This window comes from Homarus americanus, unplaced genomic scaffold, assembly GCF_018991925.1.
Source record: "Homarus americanus isolate GMGI-L3 unplaced genomic scaffold, GMGI_Hamer_2.0 scaffold30450, whole genome shotgun sequence".
NCBI classification, from domain to species: Eukaryota; Metazoa; Arthropoda; class Malacostraca; order Decapoda; family Nephropidae; genus Homarus; species Homarus americanus.
The window spans coordinates 57,501-73,224 of NW_024749195.1; the positions used below are offsets into that span (position 1 = coordinate 57,501).

General features: G+C 43.6%; 1 protein-coding gene and 1 long non-coding RNA gene across 2 annotated transcripts in view; one reads left to right on the plus strand and one right to left on the minus strand.

Annotated features, from left to right (window-relative positions):
- The window catches only part of LOC121853304, a 7,026-nt gene extending 4,417 nt beyond the window's left edge, over positions 1 to 2,609 (minus strand). Inside the window, exon 1 of the long non-coding RNA XR_006086298.1 lies at positions 972 to 2,609. This is a non-coding gene — a long non-coding RNA (uncharacterized LOC121853304). The remainder of the gene's footprint in view (positions 1 to 971) is intronic.
- A 4,078-nt stretch (positions 2,610 to 6,687) lies between these two features.
- LOC121853292 (protein SpAN-like) lies at positions 6,688 to 13,376 on the plus strand (the record flags this gene model as incomplete). The annotated part of the gene is given in 13 exon segments (XM_042347315.1): positions 6,688 to 6,767; positions 7,245 to 7,428; positions 7,600 to 7,805; positions 7,918 to 8,121; positions 10,332 to 10,462; positions 10,598 to 10,604; positions 10,640 to 10,730; positions 11,280 to 11,363; positions 11,485 to 11,608; positions 11,774 to 11,914; positions 12,815 to 12,872; positions 12,875 to 13,011; positions 13,193 to 13,376. Coding segments are annotated over 13 exon segments (1,608 nt in total), but the record flags the coding sequence as incomplete, so codon positions are not given.
- Positions 13,377 to 15,724: the final 2,348 nt, after the last annotated feature.

The window sequence follows — 15,724 nt, forward strand, 5'->3', positions numbered from 1 at the left end:
GAAGGAAGGGGGGAGGGGAAGGAAAGGGGGAGGGAGGGGAAGAAGGGGAGGAGGGAGGGGGTCAAGAACATAGGGGAAAGAAAGGGCGAATGGAAAGAGGTTAGGGTTTTACAGCAACTAAGTCTTAGTGCCACCACACACACACACACACAGACACACACACACACAGACACACACACACACACACACACACACCAGTGCCATCGTAAGTAGCAGGTGCCATAAATACCTCTGCCCACCTCCTTAATTCCTTCACCTTCCTTCATCTAATTAACCCAATCACCTGAGTCAACCACAATAGATTAAAGGAATTAATTACGAATATAATTAACAGGGGTCATGTTTACAGGTGTGTGTGTGTGTGTGTGTGTGTGTCTGTGTCTGTGTGTGTGTGTGTGTGTGTGTAAAAAAGCGTCACACAGCCTTTCATCACATCACAACAATAACATCAAAACAGAGAGAGAGAGAGAGAGAGAGAGAGAGAGAGAGAGAGAGAGAGAGAGAGAGAGAGAGAGAGAGAGTTAATGAACCCACCTGAGACAGCCAATCTGCCCAGGTGACCCACGTATCATTGCTCCTTAATTACTAACGCTAATTACACCTGACAACCACCACTTTACAGTTCAGTATACTTAAATAAATGATACATATGTATTTTGAATGTGAAATGGATACATACATACATACAGATACACATAAATAAATACATACATACATACATACATACATACAGATACACATAAATACATACATACATACATACATACATACATACAGATACACATACATACATACACACAGACATACATACATACATACAAACAGATATACATACAGACACAGACAAAACACAAATACATACATACATACATAAACAGACACACACATACATACACACAGACAGAGATGTCCTTTGACGTGTGTTCAGGAGCTGTCACCTGGTAGTAGTGTTTATCTATAACACATATTACCTGTTATTTAACCGACCGACGCTCATGTTAGTTGTCCAATGGTGTCAGTTGTGTCCAATGGCGCCAGTTGTGTTGCTAGCTGTTCAATGGTGCGAGTTGTGTTGCTAGCTGTCCAATGGTGCCAGTGGTGTCTAATGGTACTAGTTGCGTTGGTTGTTGTCCAATGGTGCCAGTGGTGTCCAATGGTACCAGTTGCGTTGGTTGTTGTCCAATGGTGCCAGTGGTGTCCAATGGTACCAGTTGCGTTGGTTGTTGTCCAATGGTGCCAGTTATGTCCAATGGTGCCAAAATACCCACAGAAACCCTCGTGTTCTTAAAAGTAAAACCCAGTAAAACCCAGTGACTCTTTCTCCCACTGAGGATTTTTTTTAGAGAAGTGTTTGGTCTCTAGTTCTCTAAAATTGGGTCCAACTAAGAGTTTCAAAAACTCCCTGAAATCGTGGGTTTCTAAATGTCTTATTAAACACGCTGATGTTTTCTTCGTGGTTTCTAAATCAGGATCTTAAGTTGAGTTCCGAAAACTTCTTGACACTAGGAGTTTTCTAATAGCCTGTACGAGTTAAAAGACCGTTCTGGCTAGCTTAGTGATATCGGAGTGGTTTCTATGGCTGGGGGTTTCTATTTATCTGGTTCTTGGTAATTAGAAGTTGTTGCTGTTATCAAATTGGTTTCTAGATGTAGTCCAGATTGTTTTTTTTTCAGCTGTGTTCTTGATTTTTATTTTTTATTTTGGTCTCGGATGGTTTTAAGTGGTCTCGGATGGTTTCTATCGGATCTCTAGTGATTATTAAGGTCTCGAATGGTTTTTAAGAGGTCTCGAGTAGTTCTATCTGGTCTCAAATGGTTTTAAGTGGTCTCTAATGGTCTCTAATTCACAACCACAATATTACCTGCTCTTCGTTCCTGTTCTACGTTCATGTCTCTTGAATAAACCCGTCCCTGTAGTGAAGATGTTCAATGTTCTTCTTGGGATAATAGAACAGGTGTGAATGTTCCTTTTGGGAAAATAGAACACCTGAATGTTCTTCTTGGGATGTGAGAACACCTGAATGTTCTTCTTGGGATGTGAGAACACCTTTTAGAGTTCTTCAAATCTTAGAACACCTTTTGATAACACTGACCAACATCTGTCACCACCACGAAGGCAGAAGACAGGTGAGTGTTAATAACTTTCAATTAGTCACAGCCAACAGGTAGATACAGGTGTTTAGAAGTCCTCGTGGCTAACTCAGAGGTTGGCGAGGCCCTTGTGGCTGTTGGCGAGTCACTGTAGTCTTGTTGAGTCACTGTAGTCTTGTTGAGTGACTCTGGGTCTTGTAGAGTCACTTTAGGCCTTCATGAGTCACACTGGGTATTCGTGAGTCAATCTAGATATTAATGAGTCACTTTAGGCCTTCATGAGTGTCTCTGAGTCTTGTTGAGTCACTCTGAGTCTTCGTGAGTCACTTCAGACCCTGTTCAGTCACTTTAGGCCTTGTCGAGTCACTTCAGGCCCCAGTGACTGACTCTTCAACACCTGATGAAGTGACTATAAGGACCCGGGCGACGGAGCACAGGGCGACGCTGCTGGCGAGTGAGTGAGGCGGGTGGCGAGTGAGTGAGGCGGGTGGCGAGTGAGTGAGGCGGGTGGCGGGTGGCTGCGGGTGGCGGGTGGCGCTGGAGCGAGGTCGACCAGCTGACTGAAGAGGTGAGTGAGGGGGAGCTACAGGTCTCTCTCTCTCTCTCTCTCTCTCTTTCTCTCTTTATCTCTCTCTAACGCAACAGGTGGGCCTTCACGCAGCCACTGGGAGGAGGAGGAGGAGGAGGGGAAGGAAGACGAGGAGGAGTGGAGGTAAAGGTAGAGGAAGGAAAGGGGAGGATTGGGGAGGAATAAGGAAAGGAAGGAGGGAAGGAGGAAAGGGAGGAGAAAAGGGAAAGTGTTAAGAGGAGGAAGAGGGAAAGGAGGGAAGGAGGGAAGGAAGGAGGAGGGAGGGAGGATGGTCTAAAGGTAAAGGTGTGGAAGGGGAGGGGAGGGGAGGGAGGGGGGGGAGGGGTAGGGTTGTTTTCTACCTGACTGGAGGAGAGAAGCAGGAGAGGGAGGGAGGAAAGGGAAGGAAGGGAAGTGGGGGACGTATGGGGAGAACGTCACGCAGGTCCTCTGGTAAAAATATTAAGCCATATGTGTCAATAACATTCGAGGTGAACCGTGGTGGTGGTGGCGGTGGTGGTGGTACTGGTGGTGCTGTTGGTGGTACTGGTGGTGGCGCTGGTGGTGGTGGTGGTGGTGGTGGTACTGGTAGGTGGTGGTGGTGGTGGTGGTACTGGTTGGTGGTGGTGGTACTGGTGGTGGTGGTGGTACTGGCTGTGGTGGTGGCCTGGTGGTGGTGGTGGCACTGGTGGTGGTGTGGTGGTGGTGGTGATGGTGCTGTTGGTGGTGGTACTGGTGGTGGTGGTACTGGTGGTGGTGGTTGTTTTGATAGTGGTAGAGGAGATAGTGGTTGCTAGAGATAGTAGACCCCATTCTACATTAAGTTGGGGTCTAATAGGACTGACTGGGGGGGTGGGTTTGTGATCATCCTGGCCAAGAAATACAATTATCCTTCATACCATCATCCTATTTTCCTCGTGAATAAAAAAATAAATAAATATATAAACAAACAAAATAAAACGAGAAAAAATATAACAAACTTCAACAGAATATTTTTGTTTATAGCGAAAAAAAAAAATAACGATAAATTTCTTCACCAATGAACGCTAGGCATGACGTCATCAGAAGAAAGCAGTTCGTGGTAATCTTATCAACATAAAACCTCCCAATAATCAACACGGTGAGGTAGGCTAATGTTGTTTATGTCAAAATAAGTCTCCAGGATTTTAAAATGGGTGAGGTTAGGTTAGGTCAGGTCAGGTCAGGTCAGGTTAGGTCAGGTCAGGTTAGGTTAGGTCAGGTTAGAGAAAAAGAGAGATAGTTTTTCTTGTCATTTAATTTCCCATTTTCTTCTCTTTATAATTCTCTCTCTCTCTCTAGCTATCTCCCATTCTCCTCTCTCTCTCTACTAAACACCACACACAATACACTGTCTCTCAGCACTTCAGCTTACTCGCCAGACAAGAGAATTTTTAGAAAGGTCGACGCTTACAGAGGCTCAGACCCGAGTCACAGCAACCAGTGACCTAATAATAAGTGACATCTAGAACTCTCAGTCCTAGCCCCCCTGCCTCCCTCCAAGAACCTAATCCCTCAGCCCTCTCCCTTACCTATGTAAAAAATACTAACTCAAAACCAACTCTCTTGTAGGTCTATAAGAAAAACATATAGGCCTACACTAGGATATTAATTTTATCCCTAAGAGATATACCCTAGAGGATTGTGACTGGTCCAGTGGATTGGGTTCCTATAAGTCTTAAGATTCAACTAAGTAGGAGGTTATTAGTGCTGGGGACCGTGTGTGTGTGTGTGTGTGTGTCTGTGTGTGTGTGTCTGTGTGTGTGTGTCTGTGTCTGTGTGTGTAATCATCAGCTCTCTATAACGACAAGATTTATTTTCTCTTAAGATTATACAAAAAAATTTAATGGTATTTCAAACAATCTTAGTCTCCCCCTTCGCAACCCGTTTTCTCTGGTACCATTTATAACCCGTTTTCTATGATGTAATTCGTGGTTGTTGTTTTTTTCTCTCATTAAAATAATCTACTATACATTTCCCTTGTAGATGAAACTTAATTAATTACAATATACGTATTATTAATCTCCTAGAAATGACTTTGAATATAATACTCTCAAAATATGAAAAATAAAATTCGTGCAATGATGAGTTCTCACAGCTGACGATGTTAACACACTAAAACACCCACAGAGTCGAAAATCCTCAACCAAATTGTCATGAGACTTTACATTATGGCGTTCACTTAACATTATTTACGGAAGAAAATTAACACAGGGAATCTTTGTGAATACGAACCTAAGATTTGTCATTAAGATACGTTGTAAATTTCCTTCGTATTGTCATTCTTATAATTGCTTCGTTAGGGTTCAGTGAGGGGGCGCTTTAAACCCTTTAAAGACGATGGTTTAAACTATTACCCTTTAAGGATGATGTGGTTTACGTTTTAACCCTTTGAGGACGATGGTTTAAGTTATAATCCTCGTAAATCAAATTAGTATCATTGTAAAAGGTTAAGATAAGAATTAATGAAAGGAATCGAAAACTGAGAGAGAGAGAGACTGAACACTCATAAACAGCGACCAATACTCACAATAACAGAGTCCCCCCTCCCTCAAGCATCTCTAATTCTTCCGTTTTCTATGTCACTTATTCTTCCGTTTTCTCTCTTATTCCTCCGTTTTCTATATTTACTCCTGACTCAATTAAAATCTTTTAATACTCTTATTTTAAACCCTGAATTAATTTACGAATGTTAATCTGGTGTACAGGTGAAGTGGGCTAATTAACCTCTACTTCCAAGGTAATTACAGGTGCTAATTAAAATTGATTTAGGAGATTATTAATAAAGTTTGAGGTGGTGATAGATTAAGGTAAGATATTTCTATATAAATAATGACCTCGATGGTGTGTGTGTGTGTGTGTGTGTGTGTGTGTGTGTGTGTGTGTGTGTAGGGGTGGATATTCTTCAGGTGATAATTTTTTACGTTTCATTTCACTAATTAACGACTCAGGTGTGCTCAGGTGTGCTCTTACAACCCCAGGTAAGAAGGATAATGATGTTAGGTTAGGTGGTAAAGCTGTTCATTCACCTGTAGACTGAAACCTACAGGTAATTTACATCGGCACACACCTCACCTGTAATTAAGGATGTACAGGTGAGAGTGGTCGTTTTATGGCCCATGAATATTATTAGATATCAAGGTTGAGTTAAAGAAGGGGAGAGAGAGATGGGGAGAGAGAGAGATGGGAGGAGAAAAAAGGGGGGAGGGAGAGAGGGAGGAGAAAGAGTTGAGAAGGAAGACATAGAAAGAAAGAAGGCAAACAGAGGAAGAGTGGAGAAGCCAGAGAGAGAGAGAGAGAGGGGGGGGGGAGACATCTGACTGCGGTGTGTTGGAACGTAACAGGTGAAGAATAATGAGGTACAGGTGTCAGTAATTAACGTTTATCAGGTGTACTATCTATCTATCTATTTATCTATCTATCTGTTTGTCTATCAGTCTGTTTATCTGTTTTTCTATCTTATTTTACCAGTCTTCCTGTCTTCTGTTTGTTTACCCGTCTCTCTGTCTATGTCTGTCTGTCTGTCTGTCTGTCTCTCTCTCTGTCTCTCTGTCGTAGGAACTATTGTTAGTGTAGATCATAGAAGACCATCGATATAATAGACTTTCATCTCTATATTATTCGTTAGAGAGAGAGAGAGAGAGAGAGAGAGAGAGAGAGAGAGAGAGAAAGAGAGAGAGAGAGAGAGAGAGAGAGATGTATGTGTGTATGTATATAAGACATCAATAACACAAACATAGGCCTAAACAGTCATCACCACATCAACTCAACCACCCCTTACGACATCAACTCATTAACTGACCCTATAAGCATCTCATCACATTAATAACATCAAAAATGACTTATTATTTAAATGTATCATACCATTAATTAGTGAACATTACTCTCTCGTCCATAAAGTAATGAGATTATGTAAGGGGGAAGGGGAAGAAGGGGAGGAAGGGGAGAATAGGGAGGGGGGGGGTAAGGTGTTTTAAAAAGGCCCCTTCAACCTTCCTCTCACACATACCACCGTCATCCCCCTCTGAGTAAACATGGTGGGGTCCCTTTTGCTGTGTTCCCTAGCCCTCATCTCTTCCTCCTTCGCCCAGGTATAGTATCATTGCCTTATGTTTACACCTCATTCTATATAAAGATTAATGATGGAAATTTGTTCTCGTGTGGGTAGTTTTCCCTTGAGGATTTTGGGTCAATTGGTTGGTTTATAATCTATTTGGGGGTTTAATATCAATTTGGGGGTTTAATATCTATTTGGGGGTTTAATATCTATTTGGTTACTTGTTTGTATCGTGAAGTGAGGTTTTGGGGAGTTGTTAGGTCAGCCTGTTGTAGGATTTTGGTCAGGTAAGATCAATTTTAGGTTTGGTTAGGTCAGCTTGTAGTAATATTTAAGTCAGGTAAGGTCAATTTTATAACATAAGGTTAGGTTAGGTAAGTGTCGTAATATTTAGGTTAAGTAAGGTCAAGTTTATTGTGAAATTGAACTTAGATCAAGGCACCTCGACCTAGACACAGCTCAAACATTCACCAACAACATCACGTGACCTCCTCCTCCTCCTCCTCCTCAGCTCCAGCCAGCGGATGAACTGACCCCAGATCACCAGGAGGCAGGCGACCTGTACCAGCACGACATAATGTTGACCCCCGAGCAGAAGGCCATCCTCCAGGGCCAGGTCAGGGGCCAGGCCAACCTCATCTTTCGCTGGCCAGAGGGCAATGATGGCTACCCCCTCGTCCCCTACCAGTTTATTGGTCAGTCTCTTGTTGGTTTGTGTGTTAACTGTGTCTTAAGTTCTCATAGTACCCCAACCTAACCAAACCTAACCAAACCTAACGAATTTTGAGTGTGAAGTTGTAACCAATCACCCTGACCCTTCCCCACTACACCCTAAAACACACAACCAATCACCCTGACCCTTACAGATGGGGTGGACGAGGCGAGCGTCACTGCAGGCATCCAACACTGGGAATCAAAGACGTGTATCAAGTTTGAGCAGCGACAGGGCACCACCGACCCACACATCAAGTTCGAGGTGCTCAGTGGGTGTTGGTCTTATATAGGCTACCTGGGATGGCATGCAGACCACGTCAATGGCCAGACTGTGTCCATAGGGTCTGGCTGTTCCTCGGTAAGTCAGGGTGTGAAATAAGGGCATCAAAGTGTAAAATAAGGGCATTACGGCATAAATTCATAACTTAATCAAACATATCTTCACCACTGTACTGTACTTCTTATACCAGCTGGGTGTAGTGACTCATGAGATCGGACACGCCATAGGGCTGTTCCACATGCAGTCATCCCCCGCCAGAGACGACTTCGTGTTGGTACTCTACGACAACATACTGGACGGGAAATCCTCAAACTTCGATAAACAGACAGTCCAACAGACCAACTACCACGGCGTTCCTTATGACTACACCTCAAACATGCACTACAGTAGTTTTGTAAGTTACTGTACCCTCTGTATTACCTCCGTCAATGTTGGTATTTTACACGTTCCTCCTCGGTCAATGTTGGTATATCACGTGTTCCTCCTCGGCCAATGTTGGTATATTACACGTTCCTCCTACTCTCTCTGGTTCATTCCTCAGACATAACATCTCTTAACTTCTCAATACATATAAGACATCCTAATACATCTTTATGCCAAGTAAATATATTTCTCACCCACCTGTAAGACATAGCAGACAGGTGTGATGTATACAAGTGGGTAAAGCCACGTTAAGGGTTCCTCCACTCCTGCTATCTCCATTAAGTTCCTCCCCCATCCATTAAGTTCCTCCCCCTGCTATCTCATTAAGTTCCTCCTCCTGCTATTCATTAAGGGTTCCTCCCTCCTGCTATCTCCATTAAGGGTTCCTCCCTCCTGCTATTCATTAGGGTTCCTCCACTCCTGCTATCTCCATTAAGGTTCCTCCCTCCTGCATTCCATTAGGGTTCCTCCCTCCTGCTATCTCCTTTCCTCCACTCCTCTATTCATTAAGTTCCTCCCCTCATCTCCATATCTCCCCTCATTCTTAACCTCCCCTCTATTCCATTTTCCTCCACCCTCATTCCATTAAGGTTCCTCCTCCTGCCATTCCATTAAGGTTCCTCCCTCTCTATTCATTAATTCCTCACCCTATCTCCATTAAGTCCTCCTCTCTATTCCATTAAGTTCCTCCCCTCATTCCATAAGTTCCTCCCCCTCATCTCCATTATTCCTCCACTCCTGCTATCTCATTAAGTTCCTCCACCCTCTATTCATTAAGGTTCCTCCACCCTGCTATCTCCATTAGGTTCCTCCACCCTGCTATCTCCATTAGGTTCCTCCACTCCTGCCTATCTCCATTAAGGGTTCCTCCACCCTGCTATTCATTAGTTCCTCCCCTCCATCTCCATAGGTTCCTCCACTCCTGCTATCTCCATTAAGGGTTCCTCCACTCCTGCTATTCCATTAAGGGTTCCTCCACTCCCTGCTACATCTCCATTAAGGGTTCCTCCACTCCTGCTATCTCCATTAAGGGTTCCTCCACTCCTGCTATTCCATTAAGGGTTCCTCCACTCCTGCTATCTCCATTAAGGGTTCCTCCACTCCTGCTATCTCCATTAAGGGTTCCTCCACTCCTCCTCTCCATTAATCCCCCCTGCTATTCCATTAAGGTTCCTCCACTCCTGCTATCTCCATTAAGTTCCTCCACTCCTGCTATCTCCATTAAGGGTTCCTCCACTCCTGCTATCTCATTAAGGTTCCTCCACCCCATCTATCTCACCTATTCCATTGGTTCCTCCCCCTGCTATCTCCATTAGGGTTCCTCCCTCCTGCTATCTCCATTAAGGTTCCTCCACTCCTGCTATCTCCATTAAGGGTTCCTCCACTCCTGCTATCTCCATTAGGGTTCCTCCCTCCTGCTATCTCCATTAAGGGTTCCTCCTCCTCTATCTCCATTAAGGGTTCCTCCACTCCTGCTATCTCCATTAAGGGTTCCTCCACTCCTGCTATCTCCATTAAGGGTTCCTCCACTCCTGCTATTCATTAAGGGTTCCTCCACTCCTGCTATCCCACTTTCGACGTGTGAAACAGCAACATACGGGGACTAACCTGTAATGGAAATACAGTTATAAGCAATGGTTTAACACAATGTAACAATGAGGCATAAATGTAAAGCTGAAGACATAAACACCTCAAGAAACTGTCACTCTCTGGTACCATCTACTCGAGGGGTTACGTAGCTAAAGGAAGATTACGATTTTGAACTATTTATTTAGATTTTATTTTGTATTATTTATTTCCTTGGCTGTTATTCTCATATAATTCATAATGAAAGGCAGTCTTTACCAGCTATAACCAATCATATATAATTATACTGTATACATATATAACATATATATCGTTACCCTGCATCAGCCCTCCCAAGCATTTGAAGTTACAGGGTATCAGCCAATCAGTTCTCCCTATCACTTGACGTCCTTGTGTAATAGCCAATCAGCCCTTTCCCAGCATTTAACGTCATCGTGAAATAGCCAATCAACCCCTTCCCATCACTTGACATCATCGTATAAGACCCAATCACCCTTCCAGCATTTGACAACATCGTGTAATAGCCAATCAGCCTTCCATCACTTGACGTCACCCTGCACCAGCCAACCAACGTGTTTGTCGTGGGTGTTACAGGGCTTCAGCAAAAACGGCAAGATGACCATCGCCACCACCGACCCCAACGATCAGGGTCTCATCGGGCAGCGGACAGGCCTCAGTCACAGGGACGCTCTCCTCGTCAACCGCATGTACTCTTGCATCCGTGAGTACATCTTCACCACCACCACCACTACTACTACACCACACCAGGATATATTGTCATAGTACTGCTCCAACTAATCTGCATCTATTTTCAGTGCTATTGCAACTAGAGCATTTATTTATTGATATTTCCTTTATAGAAAAATGGTTGAGTAACTGCAGTCTGACAGTGGACTGCCCAGAACGATGGCTACCTCGGGCCATCGTGTACGTGTGTGTGTCCACGGGGTACATCTGGCACTCACTGTGACCAAATAACTGGAGGCTACTATGGTAACATCATCTCTCTGTCTTGTTGAGTTATCCCTGGGTCTTTGGCTTCATTTTCTGTTACTATTGCCTCTAGCGTTTTCTCTATTTGTTCATCCATTATCTATTTAAAAATTTTCTAATTTAATCCGTTTCCCCTGACTTGGTTGTGCAGCACGACAGGGTGGTAGTAATGCCCACATGGTCTTTTATAGTCCAGTCATCGTTCACACCACAACAGAAGAATCCAACACGATGAACTAAACCTGATTTTACTCTCACGTGGATCGACCTCACTGAGTTCAGTGACAATGTTTATATCCAGTTGGCCTTGTACTGTAGGTCACTGCTTATTGCTGCTTCACTTGTCACTGTCACTGAATAAATAACTTGGTTGACAGTGACCAACTCTCACATTGGTTGAAACTTTGGAGTTAATTTTAATTGTTTGTCTCAACTTTTATCATCAACGAGGTACAGCACCTGTATTAATGTTGTATCCAGTGACCCTTATGTTAAACCTGCCAGACACTTGAACACTGTCTTGACCTCAGTACTGTATCACCGTCACAGAGGAGCTCCGAGATGACTGTAGCCAGAACGTCACTGCTGAGGGCACCATTACCTCTCCTAACTACCCCGGAAACTACCCTGCACGTATGTATTGTGGTCACCTGCAGGTCCCCTCTACACACTCCTTGTTATACTGTACACCTGGTGTCACACTACTGTACTGTACTCACAGTTTAACTAACATGGTCGGGTGACTCACGTACAGAAACCTGCGCCACCTGGATCATTGCTCCAGAGTGTAAGGCTCCCACCATCACCTTCACCGCCTTCGACGTGCCCTGTGGTGACAAGTTGATCATCAGCACTGTCGACAGGTACTCTGGTCCCAGGTCAGTGCACAAACAAGGTCATATTTTAAGCCATTAAGGAACACTTAGTCCATGTAGACATCCTCTTATATATAACTCAGCAGACATCCTGTAACATAAGTCACCAAACACCCTCTAAGACAGGAGGTTAAGCAGACACATGAACAGACTCCGTACCGTCAACAGTAACTGCGGCGACCAGATCACTTCAGGACAAACCTTCACCGCCTCTACCAATGAGATGGTGTTGCAGTTCTTCGCCGCGTCCACCTCCCATACTGGCTGGTCCGCCAATCTCACCTTCACTGACATAGTGGACTGTGTCAAGTGAGTATAAGGGAGAAGTGAGTTATTTATTATTATCTTTCAGCTGTGGGAGGAGGAGGGAGGGGCAGGAGAAGGAGGAGACAGAGGCAGGAAGCAGGAGAACTAGACAGAAACAGGAGGAGGAGGAGACAGTAAGAGGAACAACAGAACACAACAAAGACTTGACACACTACACCAGTGACCAACACCAAGGTATAAAACATTAATACCTTAATTCACTACTGATCAATAGTCTACAGAAGGTGCAGAACAGGATGGCACCTTCACCCAGAGCAGACTAACCTAACCTAACTTAACCTAACCTCAGTGTTCATGGGAGGTAAAATAAGTCGAGGTTTTGGTGATTAACAGAAGACTTCCCAAACACAACAATGGACCAAGACTCACCTTAGTTAACATGTGGTTTACCCTGGCTACCTCATCATCCACTCAGAGGACAATAATAAGCCATTGACTTGTAGAATAATAATCCATCAACTTTAAATATATCAAATAAATACAAGTTTAATCTGTCTTTGTCGATTTTCAGATTTTTGGGACAAGAAATAAGAATAGAAAGATTTCAATACCATCTACTCACATTTACTCTATTGATATAGTTTCTGATCTTTGAGGTTTAGAAAGAAATATATGAGAGATTTAATTATCAATATTGTCACCATTTTATAGCCAATATCCTGAAGCTATAAGACTCTCACTGTCCTTAGTTGAGACTTTACTGTCCATCACTGTTTGTATACCTGCCTCATCTATGTACATTGTTTATATACCTGCCTCATCTACAGTATGTACACTGTTTATATACCTGCCTCACCAATGTACATTGTTTATATACCTGCCTCACCTATGTACATTGTTTATATACCTGTTTTAAATTCAGTCTTTTTCCTCATTTTTTAGTGAAAAGAATGCAACAACCACCACTACAGCTACCACTACTAACCTGCAACAACTACCACTACCACTAACCCTACAACAACTACTACCACCACTAACCCTACAACAACTACTACCACCACTAACCCTACAACAACTACTACCACTACTAACCCTACAACAACTACCACTACCACTAACCCTACAACAACTACTACCACTACTAACCCTAACAACTACTACCACTAACCCTACAACAACTACTACCACTACTAACCCTACAACAACTACCACTACCACTAACCCACAACAACTACCACTACACTAACCCTACAACAACTACTACTACCACTATCCTACAACACACTACCACCACTACCCTACAACCTCACTATCCCTACAAACTACTACCACCACTAACCCTACAACAACTACTACTACCACTAACCCTACAACAACTACTACCACCACTAACCCGACAACAACTATCACTGCCACTAACCCTACAACAGCTACTACTACTATCCCTGCAACAACTACTACTACCACTATCCCTGCTACAACTACCACTACCACTACAACTACCACAACTACTACTACCACTATCCTACAGCAACTACTACTACCACTACAACAACTACCACTACCACAACTACTACTACCACTATCCCTACAACAACTACCACTACCACTATCCTACAACAACTATCACCACCACTATCCCTGCAACAACTACTACCACCACTATCCCTACAACAACTACTACCACTATCCCTACAACAACTACTACCACCACTAACCCTACAACAACTACCACTACCACTATCCTACAACAACTACCACTATCCCTACAACAACTACTACCACCACTAACCTACAACAACTATCACACCACTATCCCTTCAACAACTACTACTCCACTATCCTACAACAACTATCACCACCACTATCCCACACACACTACTACCACCACTATCCTACAACAACTACTACTACCACTATCCTACAACAACTACTACCACCACTATCCCAACAAACAACTACTACCACCACTAACCCTACAACAACTATCACCACCACTATCCCTACAACAACTACCTACCACTATCCTACAACAACTACCACTATCCCTACAAGCAACTACTACCATCACTGTCCCTACAACAACTACTACCACCACTAACCCTACAACAACTATCACCACCACTATCCTACAACAACTACCACTACCACTATCCTACAACAACAACTCCACTATCCCTACAACAACAACTACCACTATCCCTACAACAACTACCACTATCCTACAACAACTACCACTATCCCTACAACAACCCACACCACTAACCCTACAACAACTATCCACCACTATCCCTACAACAACCACTACCATCACTGTCCCTACAACAACTACTACTACACTATCCCTTCAACAACTACCACTATCCCTTCAACAACTACTACCACCACTATCCCTACAACAACTACTACCACTATCCCTTCAACAACTACTACCACCACTATCCCTACAACAACTACTACCACTATCCCTTCAACCTACTACTACCACTATCATCAACAACTACTACCACTATCCCTACAACAACTATCACCACCACTATCCCTACAACAACTACTACTACACTATCCCTACAACAACTACTACCACTATCCCTACAACAACTACGTCTACCACTATCCTACAACAACTACTACTACCTATCCTACAACAACTACCACTACACTATCCTACAACAACTACCACTACCACTATCCCTACAACAACTACGTCTACCACTACCACTATCCCTACAACAACTACGTCTACCACTACCACTATCCCTACAACAACTACGTCTACCACTACCACTATCCTACAACAACTACTACTACCACTATCACAACAACTACCACTACCACTATCCTACAACAACTACTACTACCACTATCCCACAACAACTACCACTACCACTATCCACAACAACTACTACTGCCACTAACCCTACAACAACTACCACTACCACTATCCCTACAACAACTACGTCTACCACTACAACTATCCCTACAACAACTTCTACTACCACTACCACTATCCCTACAACAACTACGTCTACCACTACAACTATCCCTACAACAACTTCTACTACCACTACCACTATCCTACAACCTACGTCTACCACTATCCACAACTACAACTACCACTACCACTATCCCTACAACTACCACTACCACAACTACTACTACCACTATCCTACAACACACTACCACTACCTACAGCAACTACCACTACCACAACTACTACCACTATCCTACAACAACTACTACTACCACTATCCTACAACAACAACTACTACTACCACTATCCACAACAACAACTACCACCACTACCACTATCCCTACATCTACTACCACTACGCCTACAACAACAACTACCACTATCCCTACCTCAACTACTACCACCACTATCCCCACAACAACTACTACTACCACTATCCTACAGCATCTACTACCACTAACCCTACAACTACCACTAACCCTACCACCACCACTAACCTACAACAACCACTACTACACTACAACAGCTACTACCACTACAACAGCTACTACCACGACAACCACTACCACCACTACAACAGCTACTACGACAACAACCACCACTACCACCCCCACCGGTCCTCAGTGTAAAGTAGAGAGGATTGGTTCAGACTACCGCTGGACCTCACCTGACTTTGATCTGGGCCTTCCATACCCACCTGACTTTACCTGTAGCATCTCCGACACCACACACCCAGGTAAGCCACCCACACCTGTAGTTTCAGTAACCCCATCCTCACCTACTCATTCCTATCCATCTCCATTATTTATCCTTACCCTCAATATATCTCATACATATAGGAACTCACTCACCAAACGAGACATATTTTATCCTGTAGG